This window comes from Apus apus, chromosome 3, assembly GCF_020740795.1.
Source record: "Apus apus isolate bApuApu2 chromosome 3, bApuApu2.pri.cur, whole genome shotgun sequence".
Taxonomy (NCBI): Eukaryota; Metazoa; Chordata; class Aves; order Apodiformes; family Apodidae; genus Apus; species Apus apus.
The window spans coordinates 103123322-103146625 of NC_067284.1; the positions used below are offsets into that span (position 1 = coordinate 103123322).

The 23304-nt window shown below is 46.2% G+C and overlaps 2 protein-coding genes across 3 annotated transcripts in view; one reads left to right on the forward strand and one right to left on the reverse strand.

The window, feature by feature from the left end:
• GPN1 (GPN-loop GTPase 1) overlaps positions 1-836 on the reverse strand; it is a 13325-nt gene extending 12489 nt beyond the window's left edge. The window contains exons 1-2 of the mRNA XM_051614648.1: positions 620-836; positions 446-539 (exon numbers count right to left, since the gene is read on the reverse strand). Of these exons, the coding sequence (XP_051470608.1) occupies positions 446-539; positions 620-712 (187 nt within the window). The 5' untranslated portion in view covers positions 713-836. The remainder of the gene's footprint in view (positions 1-445; positions 540-619) is intronic.
• On the forward strand, positions 794-21243 carry ZNF512 (zinc finger protein 512). 2 transcript variants are annotated; one of them, XM_051614636.1, is made up of 14 exons: positions 794-1015; positions 3071-3129; positions 5282-5490; positions 7436-7528; positions 10429-10512; positions 12262-12386; positions 12758-12844; positions 14074-14172; positions 15382-15549; positions 16176-16370; positions 16818-16919; positions 18002-18064; positions 18564-18662; positions 19115-21243. In XM_051614636.1, exons 1-14 carry the CDS (start codon positions 989-991, stop codon positions 19412-19414), a joined length of 1710 nt encoding a protein of 569 aa, XP_051470596.1. In that variant the 5' UTR covers positions 794-988; the 3' UTR covers positions 19415-21243. The 2 variants fall into 2 exon arrangements, with proteins under 2 accessions (XP_051470596.1, XP_051470597.1); XM_051614637.1 differs by lacking the exon at positions 794-1015 and adding an exon at positions 1966-2667.
• The last annotated feature ends 2061 nt before the right edge of the window (positions 21244-23304 follow it).

The window sequence follows — 23304 nt, forward strand, 5'->3', positions numbered from 1 at the left end:
AAATTCACATCTTTTAAGTGTTTTAAAGCATTATTTGGCTGTATAAATGGCTCCCACCGTTCTGGATGCAGGGAACCACATCGAATCTGCCAACACGCCCATTACCGAGAAAAAACACGCAAGAATCCAAACACACCAGATGGTGTAAAACAAAAAAAAAACAAAAAACAAAGTACAAACGCGATGGAAAAAACGCCTTCGGCCTTAGAAAAGAGCACGTTAAAGATGGAGTTCAGTTAAAAAACTGGTGCCAGGACTTGGAATCGCTTAGGGACAACAAGCAGCCCAGCCAGAGCCCCAGCCCCCTGCTCCGTGTCGGCCAAACGTGGCGAGCACTAGAACCAACACCTGGTTTCTGTACGGACGTTTCACTTCCCTCCTTCCCGCGGGCCCCGCAGACCCGCCCCCCGCCCCCCGGGCCCGGGCCCGGCCCGGCCGGACTCACCGATGTTGGCGGGGAAGGGCAGGTCGCGCACGGCGGGGTCCAGGTTGATCAGGTACGGGGGGCAGCGCTGCGCGTGCAGCTGGGCCGCCAGGCGCTGCGGGGACACGAGGAACCGTCAGGCCCCGCCGGGCGCGGCGACACCGGCAGCTCCCACCGCCCCCCGCCGCCCCTCACCTGCACGAAGGTGGTTTTCCCGGAGCCGGCCATGCCCAGCACCAGCACGCACACCGGGGCCGCCACCGGCCCTCCCGCCGCCGCCGCCGCCATCTTCCCAGCACCGCCTTGTCCTTCCGGGGCAGCGGGAGCACGGCCCCGCGGCCGCTCGCCGGCAGGCTGGGGCCCGGCCGCCTCCCCCGCCGGGCACCGATGGCAGGCTGCGCGCTGCGCCCCGCGCCGGAGGGTCGGGGCGGGGCCCGGAGGCCACAACGCCCCGCGGGGCCGGGGCCGCCGTCAGGAGGCGGCCGGAAGCGGCGGGACCTCGTGGCCGTGCGCGGGCGGGGCGCGCGCTGACGTGGCGGCGGCGGCGACACCGGCCCCGGCACCATGCGGGGCGGCGGCGGCGGCGGCGCGGTGAGTGCCCGCGGGCCGGGCCGCCCTGCGGGGCCGGGGCCGCCGCGCTCCGCCGCTGGGGTGGCGGGAATGGGCCGGTGGCACCGGCACGGCCGCGCTGGGGCTGACGCTCCGCCCCGGGGCTCTCGCCGGAGCCGGGACAGGGGGCCCGGCCTGCGCGGGCCGTGCGGTCTGAGCTCGGCGGGCGGTCCCGCTCTGTTCCCCGCCTTGCTGGGCCCTGTCCCCGGGTGGCGGAGCGGGAGCCGCTCCCGGCGCCGTGGGGAGGCCTGGTTGGCCACGGGCACCGAGCCCGGGGGAGCGGCGGAGCGCCGGGGGGAGCGGGCAGGCGCTGCCGGCTCCCGCCGCGCGTTGTGTCTGAAGGGGTCTCTGCGGGAGCTGGGGGCCCACGAGAGGCGCAGGCGAGAGCGGAGACGTGGGGCTGGAACGAGGAGTTCCTGGCAGGGTGCGGAGCCAGCCCGGGGTGTTTCAGCTGCGGGGCGGGGACGGTCCCGCAGCGCAGGACACCGGGTGCCCCGCGGGGTGTGGAGGGGCCCGTCCCGGCGCCGGGACCTGTGCCCGGTCACAGGCGGGGCCGTAGGGACACAGCATGGGCTTGCTCACCGATCAGTTCCTTCAGCTTTTCGCGTTCCAGGCCTCTGTTTCTGTTTTTCTCACCTGTGCAAGGAAGTTGACTTCATAGTTTTCCATAGGGGCAGACCCTGGGCATTCCTGCGTCCTGGTTAGGTCTCTGTTTTCTAAGTGGGAAGTACGCTGTATAAATAGCAAACGCTCAAAAGTTTAAACACCAGTTTCTCGAGATGTCTCCTTCATTATTGCTTCTGTTACCCTCTCAGAAATAAAAGCTGGACAGCTCATCTGTGCTTTTTTTTTTTTTCCAACTGCAGATCCTTAACTGTGATCTTCAATTTTATGTACATTTTTTTTAGTTTAAAAAAATAATCTTAAAATATGTGCCATGTTTGTCAGTCGTTTCGGTTCTCTAGTGTTAGGTCAGGTCAGCAGATTGCAGCAGACTGTGCCTGCCTGTTTTTATCATTAGAGCTTCCCAGACAATTTGTTTCTAGCTGCTCCTGAAGTGAAGTTTCTGCCAGAGGAGTTTCCCAAACACTGGTGTTCACACTACAAGATGCTTGTAGACCTTATCAAAGTAGTACAAACATTCAGCTGACTTTACTTCTAGAGAAGGCAAGATATGATTGTGAAGCCATTGATCAAGCAGTTGGGAGATTCTCTCCTGTTGTTCCCTCACTTTTCCAAGAGAGATGTCTGACAGCCGGAGTTCCAAGTTCATCTTGTTGATGTCAGGTTCACTGCTGCGTTTCCTGCCTGGGGATTAGGGTGCCTCTCGGGCTCTGGGCCTGGGAAACATGAACTACTTGTTTCTATGCATAAATTAGAGGGCAAGACCATGAACATGCCCAGAACAACGTGCAGCAAGTTAGTTGTTTATACTGACTCGGAAATGCCAATGGATCTTTTAAATTATGTGTCTTAATAGAAGTATGAGAAGCAACAAATAAGTGACATAATTCCTTGTTAATAAGAAGAAGGATTTTGGATAAAGTGAAAATCTGGGCAACTGATGGACTATGACAAAATGAGATAAATGAAAACAAGGTGTAAAAGAGACTAGAGACAACATTCTTGACATGGTAAATACATGAATTATTTAATTAAGGAAAAAAAAGTACTATGTGAAAAACTGTGTTAGGATCTAAAATATTTGTATCTACACAGACACAATGTCTAAGCAGAAAGCAGGTACTGCTGAATGAATTGGGAGACAAAGAGCACTCCATTGTGCCCCAGTGCAAGGGGAATGCTTGGCTTTCATCTGGGGTGTGTGGTGGGGCTCATCCTTGTTTTGATTCCAGTTCTAGTTCAGCTGGAGTTGAGAAGGTTAAACACTTCCTTGTTGTAAAAAACTGGTTTCCTATTCAAAGGATGGTATGCACATCCTCAAGGTGCAGATGATTCTGTTTAACTAAAAAATGAAACATGCTGGCTGCGAAAAGAAGAAAAATTATGCTGCTAATGTTTTTTTTACTTTTTTAGGACACCAAGCCTGGACATCACAGACAACAGAAGGTGAAGAGGTCTCTGGGAAACAAAAAGTATGTGAATGTTTGTTGTCTAGTTTGACTGAGGGCAAGAAAAAAGCTGAGAGATTCCTATTGGAAAAGCATATTTGGTCTTTAAATAGTATTCTGAGTCTTAAGAGCTGCAACAGTTTTGGTTTGTGTGATGAGAGTCTCAACTGACTTTGCTTATTGTTTTGTTTTTAGAAAAGTGTATTTCTGACACTTCAAGGGCTATTAGCTTTCATGTATTGTTTTTTAAAGGATTTTAACACTGGGCAGACAAATATGCTTAAGACCAAATGGTGTTCCAAAATCTATGTATTTTGAGTGTGATTGCAACTGAAAGGCTTTAATTTGAGATTTCCTTTCCCCATCTTTCTGCAGTACTTCCTTAAGCTTAGCATGTACTGATCTGACCTGGTACCATCAGTGTCCCACACTTAATAATTTCTGATGTGAGCTCCACAACTCGGGGTGTGGGACATAATTGCTGAGATGGCCATCACAGTCATCATTCGAGTGATCTACTTATTTCAGTTTGTGAATTCTGGGAGCATTCAGCTAAACAAAATGCCTTTTAAGTCAGCAAAGGCCTTCTGCTGCTTATACCCAGCTAAGGGACCAAAACCAGGCCTGCTGCTCAAGGACAAATGAAAGCAAAACAACAGGTGTGATACAAGGCAGGAAGGATGGGCAACAAGTTATGCATTGCCCCTGCTAATTACTCCCCTAATTTGGGGGTCATGGGTGCTAATTCATCGGACAGACTCCTAATCATGTTGCTGTCAGGTGTGAATGTCCAGGCACTTCAAGGCTGTGAGAAATATTTGAGAATAGTGAAGCAAAGTTCCCTCTGATCTCTAGGAAGAAAAACCAGTGCTGCCAGCTACCCTAGATTAGTCTTAGTCTAGTGTGATTTGTGAGATAACACTACAAGGTTGTCTTCGTTGCTGAAAGCCTTCCTCGTTAAAATTCTTCCTAGATTTAAGTCTTTCAATTGTGTAGTGTCAGCTCTGATACTGGGAATGCCCAGAGAAGAAAATCTTGCCCTTTTGTGAGAGTCCAGTCCTCAGGACCTGCACTACTGGGAAGTGGTGTTGAAACCCATTGTAACCACTAACAAAGTTTAATTTGCATCCCAAAAGGCCTGCCTGACAGGAGGGAAGCAATGATGGTGGCCTCCCTGGCTTGAGATAAGGACAGGTCCACTCCAGCTGCTCAGTCTTCTGACTCAGTCACACTTACCCATCCTTGCAAAACAAGGATTCTAAAGCCTAGAAAACGAGGCTGCAGTGGTGGACTTTGGGAGCCTCACCAACTCTTCCCTGTTGGGTTGCCCTGCAGTGAATCCAAGACTGGTGATTTTCTGTTATCTCGCTCTCTAACTTTTTTTGTCCTATTCTCTTTTTCTCCCTAAAATTATTAACACAAGGCGTAACCATGATTTTTTTCTCAGGTCTTTCAGCTTGAACCATATATGTGTTATGACTTGTGATCTAAATAACCAGCCTTTATGATTGTGCAGCCTGAGATAGTAATTGAAGTATCAGTATTCCTTCTATAGTTTTAATTAATCCTGATATTCACATACAGACCTTGAGTGTTGTTTCACCTTAATCTAATCAAGGGGTATCAGACAGTGGAGCATTTCCTCAGACTGTGACATTTAATCACTCTCCCTAGAAGGGCCAGGTCTGAGACTAAGATTGGATCCAGCCACGAAGTTTAGAAAGCAAGGGGGTCCAGTCTGAATCTCCCTGGGTTGCCCTACCCGGGTCATGACACCTTTGTGGGAGGGAAAAAGCAATGATGGGCTGCAGAAGAATTCTTACATTCCACATTAGTTTCTTAAGGATAAATATATTTTTTAAATTGAGATGAACTTGTGCCTGCTTCTTAAGTTGAATGTTTGCGGTAGGATGAATATTTGTTTCTGTTCTTCTTGAGTAGCTTTCTAATGTCATTCTCTAAAAGATGTACTGAAAAATAACATTTAGGATGTTTTCTCTTGCTGGCACTTTTGAGCTCACAAAGCTCAGGAGATTCAATGAACTGTGAGATGAGTTTTTAGAATACCTGGGAAGATGAAAGGCAAGTTGTTGTCTGTGAAGTTACTATGGTATTATGGTTGTGTGTGTGCATGTATGCATACATATACATAGGATTTCATGTTGATATTTTCTAGGTCTAAGCAATGTGAGGAGGTGGAAACCACTGTCCTAGGACTGCACAGTAGCTATGATGAGACAGCCAGCAATGTTTCTTCTGCCTCACCTGAGAGTCAAGTGAATGGAAGCACAGAGTCCAGAAGCAAGAGGACCATTCGCAGGCCTGCGTACTGGCTGGAAATGAGAGGAATCAAAAACAGCACTAAGAAATCTTCAGAAAAGAAAGGTACTCATCACTCTTGGCTTGATGCAAAACTGTTTTTCTCTCTGGTTCTCATATGAGAGACTAGATGATCTCTGAAAGACATGCTGCAGTTCAGCCTCAAATTACAAGCTTGGTAATGCTGCTTATGTATTAGGAGAAATGAACTTCGTCCACTGCAGAAGCATAGGTAAAATTCTCTGATGTTACCCAGTCCCTTTAAAATTAATGTTTCTGTGACTGAGCTCAGTTTTATCTGCAGAAGATGTATGTGTAAGGGTTCTGCCAATCGTATCAGGAATATGCTTTTGAGAGCTTTAAAAGCCAAACAAACAAGTCTAAAGTTGCAGAAAAAGGGACCATTCAACAGCATTCTGGACTAGACACAGCTTTTGTGGTTGATAGATTTATTATTTTTAAGGATGTTTTTATTTCTTTCGTAAGTGACAGAAGTGAGAAAATAATTTTCTGATTTGAAGTGGTTTGAGTCTTACATTTGTGTAGGAACATGCAGATTTCCAAGCCTATGAGATATTTTCCAAGCTTCTCATGTGGCAGAGAGCCAAAACTTCACTCTTCTTTAATTCACTTTCTTCTTATCTCTAAGTCAGAAGCTGTGTTCCATCCTGTTGTGGAGAGAGCAGAATGTGGTAGCTTGACAGAAGCTAGATTGCTGCAGCTCCACACCCCCAGGTCCAACCAGCAGCAAGACTATGTATGATTCCTGGGGGATAAACCCACGGATACAGCGTATATAGTGAGCCAGCCACACAGCTCAACACAGAGGCATGCTCAACACTCTGAGCACCAGCAGTCTCCATCCTGGTTCCTTCTCTGACTGATCAGGGTGAAGATGTGAGAGAAAAGCAGAATATATCAAAAGTATATATAAAAGAAGTACACGTATGTGTGTGTGTGTATGGTTGTGTGCACAGCACGTGTGTGCAATGTGGGCTCTCTCCTGTAGCTGAAGTTAAACACAGTCTCCTTGGAGTCTGGCCGTGTCCCACTTGGAGTCTTGCTGTTCTCCTCAGTTGCTGGTACGTGGGTGTAGTAGCCTGAGTCCCACAGAGCTGTGCCAGATGCTGTTGGAGACCTTACAGACAGGCTGGCACTCAGACATTGCTCTCCCCTGGTCCCTCTGATGTCGTGCCAGCCGTGACCAGATTTCTATACTGACCAGCCAACTGTTTACAAGCAAGTGGCCCTTCTTATCCTCCTACACCTCTGTTTTCCTATACTTGATCTTTCCCAAATCAGCTCATTCTCTCCTTTTCCCTTCCTTTGATAGCACTCCTAAACGCCCCAGTCTTGTGTAATCCTGAATTGTTCTTTGCTAGAATTCCATGTGTCACATAATCATAGGCATTGCCACTCTCCCTTCACACCACTCTCCACCTTCCTGCTTCCAAAAGGGGCTCGAGAGAGCAGCTCCCATTGGCTTGTCCTAGTGGGTCTCCTGGGACAGACATGGGAGAAAGGTGTCTGGTTCTTTGAGGTGATAGTTGAGGTTGCCCTGACAACCATTGTGCTTTTGTACCTCTCTGTTCGTGGAGGAGATAAGCCTTTCATAAGCCTGGAAATGGTGATGGGAGGCAGAATATTATTTGGGTTTCCCTACCTGCTGCTGTTTCTCTACACTTCTTTTTGTGTGTGCACAGATCAGCTTTTTAAGTCATAACCTAGCACCTTCTGGCTCTTCCTGAGGAGTTCTATTTTTCCAGACCATAGCATGGCACTGTTTCACCCATATTTTCTGTGTGGGAGTATTTCAGGCTGTGGAGTGCCTAGATGTTACTGAGTCAATAGGCTGTGTCTAGCTCACTGGTGTCCAGGTGCCTTACAAAAACTACTTTTTTTTTTTTTTTTTAAAGTATTGAATATGAGGCTAAGCTGAAGCAGCTGCAGACTCAAGGCTGTTGTCGAAACTGAATAATGAGACTGAAGCATTTATGTTGTTACTCTTTAGCAGGAGAAGTACAACTGAAAGGCAAGAGGAAATCTGAGCAAGGGCAAGGCGAAGATCTTAAGGACTCTCCCAAGAAGAAGCAGAAGATTTTGGGTAATACAAATAACTTGTAATTTCTAATTACAAGGCTCCAGGTACTTCAGACTTCCTCTTTGCCCAAATGCTATCCTCTGCTGTCTTACAATTTTATTTCTGATTCTGGTTATTTTGGTATAGGAGACTGTTCTTTCTTCTCGTTTCAGTCTCTCTAGAAAGTCCAACCAAGGGAGGAAAGGAAGTAGGGGAAGTGACACGGCCCAGATTTAATAACTCAGGAAGGTTAGAACTGGACCCCCTTGCTTTCTAAACTCCTGCTGCAATAGAGGAGCCAGAGGCGGCTGGATCCAGTCCTGTATGTGTACAGCTCAGACTGGGCAGCCCAGGCAGGTTAGGACTGAACCCCCTTGCTTTCCAAACTTCCTTCAGAGGGCCACACCTGGGCTCAAAATCCTTCTCTCAGACCTGGTCTTTTCCCAGAAAGAGTAAATGTATGATAGTCTGAGTAAAAGCTCGACTGTCCAACACCCCTTGATCAGATTACGGTGCAGCGACACACAAGGTCTGTTTATAACAAGTAACACATTTATTACACTACTAGGAGTTAATATTGAACAACCTAAACAAAACCACCCGCATATATATATATTAAGGAAAAGGGGATGAGAAAAAAAGGATGAGAGGGAAGGGGGGGAGACGAGAGAGAAAGAGAGAGATAAAGAGGACAGGAAAATCACCAGTTGATCCTGGATCCAGCATCGTTGGTCGAGCCAATGGGGGAGGGTCGGTGTCAATGGTCAGTGCAGATGAAACTCCCAAAGCCCACCATTGCAGCCCCCTGTTTTATAGGCCTAGAATCTTGATTTCACAACGAGTACATGTGATTGAGCTGTAGATGTGTGAGCAGCTGGTGTGGACCTGCGCCCCCTCCGCCCCTGATCATCGTCGTTATCTCAATCGTTGTTGTTATCTCATCTATGCAGGCCGTTAGGCCATCACTGCAGTTCCTCACAGGAAGTGTAGGCTCATCTACTTCATTTCAATTTCCAAAAAGGCTCTGGACTAAATAATCAGACACATTGTCGGGATATTAATGAGTAGTTGAAAGCAGTAATATGGGTTTGTTACAGAAAAATCAAACCCAACCACTTTAACTTTCTTTTAGCACAGAGGTGGAGGGAGGAAATGCTTGACACCACAGGCCTTTCATGCCTTCAGAGGGTTGTTAATTAATGGTTAGGTGCAAAAGGAAGTATACAAGTGGTGAAAGTAAGAGCAGGTGACACAGAAGTATACATTTGCTGTCTAGTCTTGCAAAGAAGAGGTTAGAAAAGCCAAGGCCAGCTTGGAGTTGAATCTGGGAATGGATGTAAAAAGCAACAAGGGAAGATTCTACAAGTGTATGAACAGCAAAGGGAAGACTAGGGAAAGCGTGAGTGCCCTGCTGAACAGGTCAGGGGAGTTGGTGCCAAATGTGATGGAGAAGGCTGAATTATGCTTCCTGTGCTTGTCTTTCCCAGTTAAAGGAATGCTTGAGGGATCCCAGGCACTTGAGACCAGAAGGAATGTCTGGAGCAAGGAAGCCTTGCACTCAGTGACAGAAGATGAGGTTAGAGCACTTAAACTGGGCATACCTAAGTCCGATGTGGCCTGATGGGTTGCACAGAGTGCTGAGAGAGCTGGCTGATGTCATTGTGAGGCCGCTCTTAATTATCTTTGAAAGGTCATGGTGACTAGAAGAGGTTCCTGAAGACTGTAAGGGAGCAAATAACACTCCTACCTTCAGTGACAGAAGAAAGATCTGGGGAACTACAGGCTGGTCAGCATCATTTCAGTCCCCGGGAAGCTGATGGAGTGAATCCTCCTGGGTAGCATTTCCAAACACCTGAAGAACAAGGTGGTGATTTGCAGTAGTCAGCATGGATTCATGAAGGACAAATCATGCTTGATCAACCTGATAGCCTTCTACAGTGAGGTCACTAGCTAAGCAATCTCGGAGCGTCCCTTCCAACCTTAATGTTTCTGAGATTGTTCACAATCTGTCCTGGGTTCAATTCTAACTTTGTTTTTGTTGCCAGGTACTTGGAAATACATAGGCAGCACAAAGCTGAAAGGGATGGCAAATGTGTTGGAGAAAAGGCTGTAGTTGAAAGTTGTCTTGCTTTTAAACAGTTTAAAAAATAGAATGGAATATAGTGTGTAAAGTTAAAGATACTGTAGTTAAATACTAGCACAGCTGAAAGACCAAGAACAACCTCCTAGGTGTCAGTTCTTCAGAAGAGGATTTATTATTTAGAACAGATCAAAAGCTGAATAGAGACCAACAGTGTCATACTTTTCCTTAAAAAAGGCAGATGTTATTCTGAGGTGTTTGAGCAGGAGCACAGACTTTCAGGCATGTGGAGCAATTCCTTTACTCTCATGGAGGGTCACACTTAATTGCTGTGTCCATCAGTGGGCACTGCAGTTCAGGAGATGTGTGGACCAGCTGAAGAGAACAGAGAAGATAAAAAAGCAAAAAGAATAACCCATGAGAAACTACAGAAACAGTAAGAGTTGTTTAGTCTAAATAAAACAGGAATGAGTAGAGGAATGAGGCTGTCTCTTTGGTTGTCAGCAAACTGTTAGATTGGTTCCACCATACTCTGAACAGAGGAGGTTTCAGCATGAAGAGTTCCCATCCCCTGAGCTTTGTCCATGAACACCCCTACAAATGACAGATGCCTGGATGGGACTAATGCCTGCAGCTGTGAACAGCTATGGGTTTTGAATGGGAGAAGGGAACGTAATCTTGACATTCCTTACAAAAAAAATAAATTAAAAATCGTTCATACCTGCTTGAGTAGCTTTGAGACAGTAGATTAAATAGCAGCCTCCTAGCAAAAAATCTCTGCCTTTTTTTGTGACAAGGCTCACAGAATTAAGTCTTCTGGTCTTTCTTGTTTGTGTTGTAACAGGGAAGAAGCAGCAAGCTGGAACACAACAAAACTCCAAAACAAAAGGCCGCTGTTCTAAGAAAGAACCAGAAACCTATGGTGCAGGTAAGAATCACAGAATGTTAGGGGTTGGAAAGGACCTCTGAAGATCATCAAGTCCAATCCCCCTGCCAGAGCAGTCTGAAAAGAGATTGGCCCTTCCTTCTTGACACTTACCCTTCAGATATGTATATACATTAGTAAGATCCCCTCTCAATCTTTTTTTTCTCAAGACTAAGCAGCCTCAGGTCTCTCAGCCTTTCCTCGTAAGACAGGTATTTCAGTCCCTTAATCACCCCGGTAGCCTCCACTTGACTCTCAAATAAATCCCTGTCTCTCTTGAACTGGGGACCCAGAACTGGACACAATACTCCAGGTGGGGTCTCACTAGGGCAGAGTAGAGGGGGAGGAGAACCTCCCTTGACCTGCTGGACACACTCTTCTTAATACACCCCAGGATACCATTAGCCTTCTCGGCCACAAGGGCACATTGTTGCTCCATGGATAACTTACCCATCGGGACTCCAAGGTCCTTCTCCACAGAGCTGCTTTCCAGCAGGTCAGTTCCTAATCTGTGCTGGTGCATGTTGGAAGAAACAGCACTTGCTCAGAATTGTTTATAAAGCAGCTAAAAGATAAATGCAATTCTGGGATTTGAATGTCAGCAACAGCTGCATTTCTGATATGTCCATTTTGTTGTTCACTGTTGACAGGGAAGAATTGGCCACTGGCCTTTTGGCATTGCCTCAGTACTGCAGAGCAAGCTTGGAGGGTTTGTGTGCTCCTAATTGTGTAGTTCCACATGGTTTTACCACAGCATAATGGAACAGCAAAGGGAGATTCATTTTTGGAACTGAACAAAAGCTTGTTAAAATAGTTTCGCTATAAGACTCATTAAAATATTTATACTTTTTTGCTCAACAAAATTTATTTGCAGGAAAAAACTCTGTTGCTCTTGCTGCCCAGTCATCTATTCTGGTAGCCAGAGACCCAAGGAGTCCATCCCAGAAAAATAACATTAGCCTTGACTCACCAAGTGGAATGGCTTGGTATGTGTAGCTCACAGCACTCATTAAATACCCCAGTTTTTAGCCAAGTGCTGTTTCATTCACAGACTTTTCCCCCAGCAATCTGGGGAAGGATGACCACTGCCTGTTATTACTGGGTGCAGAGGAAAGCCTTCAGATCTCCTAAGAATCCAGTGGCTGCTACGCCACTTTCTTCCCAGAACCCATTTCAGTAGTTCGTAGTCCTTGCAGCTTCTGCCAAGCCTTTGTTTGGCATTTCAAAAAGAGGCCAGGAACTGCAAACCATGCCACGCAGGGTACTTGTGGCTGTTCAGTAACTTGGCTTGATGGTACAGCTCTGTTCACTTTCTGTGCTAAAACTGGATAAAGTAAGTGAAGTTCTAAAGTTTTGACTAGTAGTGTGGACTTTGTCTGAAACTCTTCAGTCACATCTGTGACTATCTTTACTGTGAAAACCCTTTTGCTGAAAGAAAAGTTTATTTTGGATGCTAAAGTGATTGTGTAATAAAAATGAATGAAGGAAAAGTCTACAGAACAAGTGGAAGAACACTCCTTGTAAGGGAATGGTGGGATTAAGGAGTTTTTATAAAATGATGTCCCAAAAAGAGTGATGTGTGCCTTGTCACATGACACATGTAAAGCTGCGGATGAGCTAAACCTATTGAAGTGTGGCTGTACACGAGTTTGTTAACATGTGACCTGTTTCCTTCTATGATTCATTGTGCACATGGAAGGGGAAAAAAACAATGCTGTTTGCAGCTCTATTCCAAAGCTTTTGTTTTGACAGGTAGCATAGAAGAGCAGTGGTCTTTGGAAATTCAGGACAAAGGTCGAGTTACCTGTCCAACATGCCGGGCTGTGGTGAGAAAGACTGTGGAAGGACTGAAGAAACACATGGTAAATTGCAGGCAGGTAAGAACACAAGAGGTGAGCAATGTTTTCCTTACTCCTCTTCAGCTCACTGATTTAAATGCCAGCACACCATTTGAGTTGCATTTAAAACCAGTTTCATCTAATCATGTTTCTAAGCAACAGTCCTTGTAAGAGGCTGCACTTGGTGCTTCTTGCTTGGCTTTTTGCTGGAGGTTTGGGGTAGTGAACAAAGGTGTAGCTGTTTCGTTGTTCCCCTAAATTTTAGTCTCTCTAAAATTTCTTCTGTTCTTAGTGGACAGTTACCAGGCCCAAATAAAATGTTCTGTTCTCCTGCTTCTTTCTCCCAAAGAGTTTCCCACTGCTTTGGTTAATTTACAGTTCTCATGCACTGTGTCCTTTTTTATTTCTAGGAATTGTTCACATGTCATCACTGTGGGAAGCAGCTGAAGTCCTTAGGAGGGATGAAATACCATGTCATGGCAGATCATAACAATCAGGTAACACAACTGCTGTGCATCTAGAAATCCTGCAGGCAGGACAGTCTTTTGTTCCATCCCTGGTGCACAAAGAATCAGAACATAAAGTGGTTTTGCAAATGCTGCAGCTGTTCAAATAGTGTCTACCTATTGTTTTTTCTGGAAGATTTGACTTCTGAAAAAACAGTAGTATGTTACCAGGGATGACAGGCATGCTACACTTTAGAGGGGGGGGGGGATTTTTATTTAGGTTGGTTATATGTTACACATAAATTGCATTCTCAATGAGATAAAAAAAGATTACTCATTAGGCTGCAATTTTCAGTCTTTCCTGTTTTGGTAGGAAGTAAGAGTTGTTTTACATCCAGAACAGACTAGGTTACAGTTCTGTACCAGCTTAGGGGTAAAAGAGCAGAAGCAACAGTTCAGTTCTTGTCTCTGTTTACTGTACAGATACTAATGCTACAACCTGCTTTTCCTCTTTGCTATTACTTTAAAGAAGGCAGTCTCCTCTTGTAGTTGTGAAGAGTAGAACTTTCAGAAAGGTCACTTGGAAGTTTGGGTAAGGTTGTTTTTTACATGATTCTTAGGACTGTGTTTTCTGAATTTACAGCTGTACTGGTAAATGAAATAGGCCAGGAATCATGTTCTGGCCCTGAGAAATAGGTCTGTCACCCAGTTCTAACCTTTTATTCAGTCTAGGTGTAAAATTATTTTAAGGTAATGTAGGAGATAATATACAATAACTCTCAGAGAGAGAATAAAGGGCAACTTGAGCTGTAGTTCAGAGTAGTTTAATAACCATTCCAGGCAGTTAGCCTGTTAGGTTTAAGTTAGGCTAAGTGGAAATGGTAGGGCCAGTAAATGTTCAAGATGCATGACAGAAATTAGTCAGTACTTTCCACAGGCAGAAGAGGAGAAAAGTAATTATGGAAATGCATTCCCTTGTCCTTCCCAGCAGCTACAGCTTGGGACCATTCCTTATCAAGGCTTTGTTCATAGATAGCTATCTAAATGGTAAAACTCTTATCTGCAAAGTGGTTTTCAGGCAGTTTATTCATTTTAAAAATAGTTCCATTTTTCTGGGTTATAAACAGTGATCATAGTATTAGATACACTTCTGTAAAATCAAAAGTTGCAGAGATTCAATTATTTCAGAAGGTTTCCTTCAGCAGTGTGTTGAGCCAGTGAGAATAACTGTAAATGCTGAACATCTTGTGTTTTCCTTTCATCTTCCTGCTGTGCTTCAGCCAGTCGTGAAAGAGGGAGGAGAGCTGGATGAGCAGCTTGAGCGGGATCGTCTTCGGAAGGTTCTGAAGCGAATGGGAAAGCTGAAGTGCACGAGGGAGGTGAGCTGCCTGGTGCTGGGTACCCCGAGGCAGGCAGCAGCAGAGGCAGGAATGGAAAATGTCAAGAGAATTCTGCTGGGCATGCTTTGGTGCTGGCCAAAGATGGAGTTGTTTCAAGATCCTAGCTGTGCTTTAAGACGGAGTATTGTAGAATCATAGAATGGTTTGGGTTGGAAGGGACCTCCAAAGGTCATCCAACCAGACCTGGAATGTTTCCAGGGATGGGACATCTGCCACCTCTCTGGGAAACCTGTTTTTTCCTTATATCTAGACAGAATCTCCCCCTTCCCTCTTTAAGTTGAAAGCCATCAACCCTTGTCCTATACAAGCCCTATTAAAAAAATCTGTCTCCGTATTTCTTATAAGCCCCTTCAGGTGGCTTAGATGCTCTAAGGTCTCCCCAGAGCCTTCTCCAGGCTAAATAACCCCAACTCTCTCAGCCTTTCCTCACAGCAAAGGTGCTCCAGCCTTTGGGTCGTTGTTGCCTCCTCTGTACTTGTTCCAACAGGTCCATGACTTTTCTGTGCTGAGGACCCCAGAGCTGGACCCAACACTTCTGGGGGAGTCTCACCAGTGGATGCTGGTGGTCACGCTGCTGGGGATGCAGCCCAGGACACATTTGGTTTCTGGGCTGCAAGTGCACATTGCTGGCTCATGTCCAGCTCATTCACCAGTATCCCCAAGTCCTTCTCTGCAGGACTCATCCAACCTATTTCTAATCCACCAAACTGTGCATCCATCAAACTCCTATCCAATTTAGAGAGAAGGACATTGTGGGGGACCATGTCAAAGGCCATACAGAAGTCCAGATAGATGGCATCCATAGCTCTTCCTCTGTCCATCATTGAAGGCCACTAGTCTCACAGGACTTGCCCTTGATGAAGCCATGCTGGCTGTATCGATCCTCCATGTGCCTCAGCATAGCTTCCAGGAGGATCTGCTCCACATTCTTCGTAGGCACAGAGGTGAGGCTGATAGGTTGGTAGTTCCCAGGATCCTCCTTTCTACCTTTTCAAAAAAAGGTGCAGTGTTTCCCTTTTTCCAGTCTCTGGGGGCTTTATCTGACTGCCATGATTTTTCAAATATTACAGAGAGTGGCTTGACAACTACATCAGCCAGTTCCCTCAGGACTCTTGAGTTGCATCCCATCAGGTCCCATGGACTTTATGTTCAATTTTTAATTCTATGCATTTTCTTCTGCTTTGACAGGGCTGCACAGGGAGCTTCACAAGCATAATGGGATACCTTTATCATGTGAAAAAATGTGGGAAGGCTGCTTCTGAGCTGGAGAAGATGGCTATGAAGTGCCACCACTGTGGAAAAGCATACAAATCAAAGGCAGGGCTTGTCTACCACCTGCGATCCAAGCATGGGCCAGTAAGTGTAATTTGCCATAGTTACCAGGATATTGTGTTGGTACCTCAGCCATACAGGCTTGATACACACAAAGGCTTCTGTCTGCTACTTGGATGGGGAACCAGGGGTAGCAAATATTTTTATTTTTCTGTCTCTGGAGTCTTCTGTCCTTGATACTTCCCTTGCAGCAGCAGCTGTTGCTGTTCAGTGACTAGGATGAAGTTTTTAATAGTATGTCACCATGGCAGGAGTAAACTGTCCCCAGTCTGACCTTTGCTCCATGGGAGAATGACACTGTTATGTATAACTTGAGAGGTGCTTATCTTTGCTCTTAAAAGACCCAGCCTTGGAGCCGAACAGGCAGTGCTATGCTTGTTGTCCATGAGAGTCCTACAGCGAATGTTGTGATACCCTTTCAGGACCCGTGGCTGCATTAAACTGTCTGCCTGAGCCTGACTCTGTGATCCCCCTGAGCAGGTTTGGGGGTCTGCCTCACTAGTGGGAGGCACTGTCCTACGTCTGTGACAGTGAACCACAGCTGCTGCAGCATTTTTGTGAGGGATTTGGCAGAATATATATTTACAGTATGCAGTGTAACTGGAATAGGAACTTTGAAGGAGCCTTAACGTTTTTGGCTTTCATTGCAGGTCACTTTCCTCCATGAGGAGAGAAGAACAGAGAGCTTGAGGGAAGCAAAACGGGAGCCAAGTGACACAGGCAGAGTTCAGAGGAGATCTGCAAAGGTGGCTATCTACTATCTCCATGAGCTAGCTGGAGAAGAGCTGGCCAAAGAGTGGCCCAAGAGAAAGGTTCTGCAGGACTTGATTCCAGATGACCGGAAGGTATAAGGCCTTAAAAATGGTGGGCACGGGTAAGGAAAGGCAGCTACAGGCAGTATGTTTCTCACAAGTCGTAGGCTGCAGGTCACTGCTGCCAGGCAGTGATATTTCATAGGTTTTCAGGCTTCAGAGTTTCTTCATCTTTTAGGCTGTAAGGGGATCCTAAGGGAAAGGGATGATTTGTGATTTTATTGGGGTAAGTACATTTAGAGGAGCTGTTGTAGTAAAAGTTGTGGGAGGTTTTGGATTCTGGTATTGTGGGGTTTTTTCAGATTGAGTTATGTTTGTGGAGAGTCAGTGAGATGGGAGAAGATTGGTTGTTCAGAGTTTGGCTGTTAGCACAGGAGAAGACACAGCACTTCTGTCTCACAGCCTGGGAGAGAAAGGGACATACTTGGCACTATGTGTAGCAAACATTGCTTCCATCTTTCATTTCCATCTCTGTCTCAGCTGAAATATACTCGTCCTGGGTTGCCTACGTTCAGTCAAGATGTTCTGTGCAAGTGGAAAACAGAGATAAAGATGTACCGAAGAGTCCACTGCCCAAATGAGGTAATCCTGAAGTGTTTCTGAAGCCTCAAAGGGGACAGATGTCATGTCTGTATGAGCCAGCAGCTTTCCACAACCCCAAAACTGCAGTTTGTGGGAGACAAATTCTGCTTCATCTCAGAATGGTTTGTTAGTGTAACCAAGACCCTGTTTGGTTTGTTGCCATAGGGATGATCCCCCTGTGGATGTGTTTGTCTGCAGCTTGATGTCAGACTGGTACAGCCTTCACATCCAGCTGGGAGCTACTCCTTTTGGAGGCTTGAGCAGTGAAAAAATGATAGGCCTGTGCCTGTCTAGCAGGTGTACTAAATCTAATGATAGAAGAATGGAGGAGAAAAGATGGAAATGTAGGAGTTGAGGGACTTTGTCCGGCACAGCTCTTAAGCTTCCTTTTGGAAGCTGGAAATGTGCTGCAGAAGGCTCATGCATGGCACTGTTGTCCTGGTCAGGCAATGCTTATGCCTGTGAATTTACAATCCCATGCAGCACTCACCAGCCAGATCCAATGAGAAGGAATGGCCCCAGTGGTGGAAACTATGGTAGATGTGATGCTTGTGACACGCACTGCTGCACATCTTGCACCTACCTCCTGTCCCAAGGCTTGTGCTGTTGCCTGAACACCACCTGGTGTCCCCAAACTGATGCCTACAGCCTGTACAGCTGCTCCCTAAGTGAGACCCTTGGTGTGGGAGGCAGTACTGCTGCTCTGTGCCACTCGAGCAGGGCAGGAGGGATTCAAGTGTCTTGTACTTGCCCCTCTGCTTTGAAGTGAATCTCTGCTGCACTTCAGGCAAAAGGCAGACTCCTACCATGATACTCAGGCTTTGGATAGAGGGTGAATGTAATTGTGACAAGACTCTCTTTATTACATCTAAATGAGCTCAGAAGCTGGAAATAATTTAACTTACTGAAAGCCTAAATCTCTTTTAATGGTCTTTTTAGCAGAACCTTTCTGGCTTTGTTGGACTCAGTATCTCCCTCCCTCTACCTCTTACCCATTTTGGAATTGTCTTGCAGTGGTTTCTTGTGCAGGAAGAAGTGGTTTCTTACTAGTTTTGCTGACACTTTTTTAATTACTATTTCAGGGTTGTGAATCTGTGTATGGCAGTGTCTCAGGACTCAAATCTCACCTTGGCACATGTACCTTGGTTGGTATCCTTCCTGTACTCACTGTCTTTTATACCAGTAGCCTGATAGTCCCTGTCCCTCAGGTATCTCCTTGTTCAAGCTGTTGTCCTGCTGTCTGCTAATTCGAGTTCCTCACAATTTGAGTGCTTCTCTGTGTGCTAATGGGCTTGCCATTGCAAACAGTGCTCAAGGCAAGCAGGAAGCATCTTAATGGTATGTGTTTTAGTGAAACTGCAGCCCTACCTACCTGTAGATTGACAGCTACAACAGCATTTTTTCCAGGTACAGGTCTGGAGACCTTGTAATGTCTCATTGAGCAGTCCTGTGCTTTGTGGGCATAACTGCTCAATAAAGTCAGTGCTCCTGTAGCTAAAGCATTGTCTGATATGCATAAGAGTTTCTGCTTCTTACTGCTGGATTACACCTGAGAAAGATTCAATACTATATATATATATATATATATATATATATAGCCTTCTGGGCAGCAATTGGTTATGGATTTGTTTTGTTTTGTGCCAGGGAGACTTCGTGGCTGGTAAATACAAGTGTCTCCTGTGTGACAAGGAGTTCATTTCAGAGAGTGGGGTGAAGTATCACATCAACTCCGTGCATTCTGAGGTAAGGCAGGCAGAATGGAAGTGCTCAAACCCCAGTTGCAGATGGGGAGGGTGTCTTGGGAAGGAAATGCTAGATGGTTGCCCTGTTTTATTTTTTTTCCTTGCTTACTGCTGGGAACAGGGTCCTGGACTCTAGTGCCCTTTGATTTGATTAAACATATCTGGTCTTATACCTTGGTTGGGGGACCAGGTGTTGTGGCATGCCACTTGTCCCAAGGTGCTGCTGCTCAGTTCAGCTCTTCAGCATTTCCCATGCCTTTAGCCAGGCCAAATGAAATTAGTGACACCTGAGGAGAAACATCAAAAGAATAGAGCTTTGTCAGGCAGCTGCCTTTCCAGATCTCACATTTGAAGAAACCCTGGCCCCACAGGGCAGCTTTATTATAATCCCTGATATGCTTTATGTGGTATTTCCACCATCAGTACCAACCTGTTGCCTTCTAAATCCCCCAGGACTGGTTTGATGTGAACACAACTACGACCAAAAGCTTTGAGAAGCTCATGAAAATCCGCCAAAGAGAAGAACAGAAGAAGCAACGGAAGAAACGTCCTTTGACCCGGGGCAAAAAGAAGAGAACTGGGACCCTGGCTGCCAAGAAGCTTCCCACTGCTGGAGCTGAAAAAATGAGGAGGAGTAAGAGAGGTCGTCCACGGCAGGTGGACAACGAGAGTGTGAGCAGTGAGGAGGGGGAGCCCCAGGTTGCACAGAGAGCCGAAATTCCAAAAACCAGCCGCAAGCGAGGCCGGAAGTAAACCCCTAGAAGATAAGGAGTAATCCTAAAGCTTTTCAGTTACAAGCCCCACTTCAGTCAGCCTCATAACCCACAGCACTAATACAAGCAACAGAATGTCTTTGGGACTGTGAGTCCATTCTACTCGGTGACCTTGATTTTGAGACTGTTGCCTCTGGTCAGTGTGAGAGACTTCAGACCAAAGCTGTGGTACAGAGGCTGCTGCTCCTGGTGTGGTTCCCCTGGGCCGTGGCACTAGCCGTGTACCTGGCATAGTTCCTGCTCTGGTTACAGTCTCAGTTTTGGGTCACATTAGTTGCTTGTTTAGTGATTTCCAGTGCAGCAGCTGTCTGTTTCATCATCTTCCTCTCATGGGTGAGATCAGGGTTCTTTTATAGCAGTTTTCCATATAAGGGGCTGACAAGCACAATGTTTAGGCTTCTTTTAGGGGGGAATCCTTTCCTGCGCAGTGTGCACACAAACCAGGCAGTGCTGCACAAAGTACAAAGGCATTAGCTTGCCCTGTAGCTGTCCTGTCTGTTGTCAGCAAGGCTGCCCCAGGAGAGCAGATACCTTCCTCACACGTACTCCTGTCTGTTGCACAAGGCACTGTCTTTACTCCATACACTGATGTTTAGGTTCAGCACCAGACAGGAGCACGTGAACTCTGGTCTGCTTGGAAGTGATATGAGATCATTATTGTCCTCACCAGGAACCCAGTATTTCCCTAGCATCTGTTTTCTCTAGCACTGGACATGGAATATATGTAGAGGATCTTCCAGTCCGGTGAGGAATAAATAGTGCCCAGCATTTTGGAGACTCTGGTCTTCCAGAGACACCTACTAACTAATGGAATAGGATGGCCTTCTTGGGTCCTCTGAAGACTGCTTGTTTCAGCCCCACCTGGGAAACAGGCTTCCTGTATCTCCAGTTGCAGCCTTGCTGGTGCTGACACCCAGGTTCCACTGCACTGCCTTCCCAGCCAGGTTGTTCTTTGTTGTGACCATGCTCCCATGGTGTCCTTTTCCTCTGCACTGTAGATGCCACCTTTGATGTGTTCTATCTTATATACCTGTTTCTTTTCAGTACTGCTTCCTCTGTGTGAATGAGGTATATTAGCAGTGGCTTCCCTGTATGGAAAAGGTTAGAAGAAAAGGGTTCGTTATTTTAAGTCACATGTTGGTGTGACCTCTGGATCATAGGGAGTATCTTCCTGTGCTCCATAAACACAGCAGCTGTCATAGAAGCTGGAATGGAGTAGTGGCCCAGACAGTCCTGCTCTGTTTCAGAGAATGGGGTCTCCAGAATTTCTATTGCTCAAAGGCTCACTGTACCAGGAAGTTGCAAAATTTTACCTTTTCTTTGCAGTTTTGTAGGCAAGAAAATAGGCAGCTGACTCCATTTTACCTCCCCATGACTTTTCACTGTCCACCTAAGTTGCTGGTGCTGGAATACACAGGGAAGCCCTTGCAGCACCTGGTGAACAGGCAGGTTTGTACCTATGTGTTACTGCCAAAATACTCGCACTGGCCCTGGCAGTAGGAGGTGCTCTCTGGCCAGGGTGCTCTCCAGAGCTGTCTCTCCTGTGTAAGAAGCAGAGCAGAGCCCAGCTGAGCAGGGTCTGTCTCGTGGGGGTGACACCTGCATGGCAGTGAGGCAGCTCACAGAGCTCCATTGGGATTTACCTGCAGTGGTGACACTGGTGACACACAGCAACCAGCTGTCACAGTGGCTGCAGTGCTCTGCTGAAAGTGTAACCATGTGGCCTTCTGTGCAGGGGCTATAAGGTTTGCAGTAAGGGGCAAGATCAGAAGATGACAAAATAAAATGTCACCAGTGCAAGGGTATGAATTTTTTGTCTGGTGTGTAGTGTTCTTGGTACCATCCCCACCTGCACAATGCAGCCCAACCTGCCCCTTTGGTTGTCCTGCATGCTCTGGTACTGTTCAGTTGTCTGCAGAGTTTCTCCTCAGTACTCCTCTCCACACAGCTGTGTTTTGACCACACTTTTACTACCTTTCTGCCCAATAGATGAACAACACCATAAGCCCATGAATTAAAAGAGGTTTTTCATAGTGAATTTCAGACTAGAGTTCTGTTTACTTTCATATATGAGTTATTAACCAGACCTGCTTTCTAGACATGGATGCTTTGTGACCACCTGCATTTTGTGCAGTTACATGAATGACATTTCCACATCACATGGCACATGGACAGAAATCATTATCCAGCAGCATTAATGCCCCTCCAGTGTTAGAGCAGATTGTTTGCTGGGTTGGCTCAGGCTGGTTAGAGGTGTTGGCACTGCTGCACCCACACAGCCCACTGCTCTTGAGGAGTGTGGTCTGTTGAGGAGCACCTGCACCCTGCTGGGGTTGGGCCAGCAGGCTGCCCAGTGTGATTGCAGCAACTCCTGGCTGCCTGGAAGAATTCAGCCTCAAGGAACATGATATATTGGGGAGTTCACACCATCGTATATCTCAGACTATAAATCACATATAAATCCAGGTAGTTGTACTACAGCCTACCATGCTAAGGTTTACTCTTCAAGCACCCATGGGACTACTGTTCAATCCATAGGTAAGAGTTCAGTTGGCCTAATGTTCTGCAAATCCAGGTCAAAATTCTACCCTTTAGAATCACAGACTGGTTTGGGTTGTAAGGGATATTTAGAGGTCATCTCGTTCACTGTCTGTGCCACAGGCAGGAGCATTTTTCACTGCATCCTGTTGCTCAAAGCTGTTCAACCTTGAACACATCCAGTCATGGGGCAGCCACAGCTTCTCTGGGCAACCTGCTCCACCGTCCCACCACCCTCATGGTAAAAAATTTCTTCCTATTGTCCAACCTAAATCTACTCTCAGATAAAATTTTTGTCCCTTTTCCTGTCACTACCGGCCTTGGTAAAAAAAATCTCCTTTCTTCTTATCTCCTTTATATACTGAAAGGCCACAATAAGGTCTCCCTGAAACCTTCCTTCCTCCAGACTGAAGGGCCCCAACTCTCTCAGCCTGTCTTCAATGGGGAGGTGCTCCAGCCCTCTGTTTTTGTGGTCTCTGGACCTCATCTAACAAGTCCATGTGTGTCTTGTCCCATTGGACCTAGAGCTGGACACATTGCTCCTGGTAGGGTACCATGAGAGTGGAGCAGAGGGGGACAATCCCCTCCCTTGACCTGCTGGCCACGCTGCTGGTGATGCTTCCCAGGACACAGTTGGCTTGCTGGGCTAGAAGTGCATGCTGATGCCTCGGACCAATATTTTTGTATCCCAAAGTACTTCTCCATGAGGCTGCTCTCAATCAATTCATTCCCAACGCTGTACTGGCATTGGGGATTGCTCTGAACCATATGCAGAAGCTTGCACTTGGCTTTGTTGAACTTCATGAGGTTCACATGTGCCCATCCATCAAGCCTGTCAAGGTCCCTCTAGTCACTCCATACTTATTCCACTGATGAATTACACTAAATAAGCTGTGTCATTTCATTCAAGCTTATTTTAATTTCAGCCTCTGCATCTCACAGTGCTTGGTCCTGGTCACTTAAATAGCTTTCTTACTGCATATTTGTAAACTTAACTCCATACATAAATTGCTGTAGGAGTTAAAGAGACTTGCTTGTCTCAGCCAAAACACTTCTATTTTTTATTTTCTTTTTTTTCTCTTGTTTGTTGTACTTTGCTGCCATTTTATGTATTTATTGGTGTATTTTTGACTTTTTAAGTCCAGAGACATGAACCAGGAGTCAATTGTGGTGTTCTGTAATAGTCTGTCTTATGTGGAATACAATGATAATGTTGCTCTGCTCTTTGTTGCCATTTTTTCCTCATCAACTGCTCCATTACAGTGTTTAAATTCAGGTTGCAATTTACCCTCTTGAGCACATTTGTCAGTTGTTCTGCAAATGTGTCTGGTG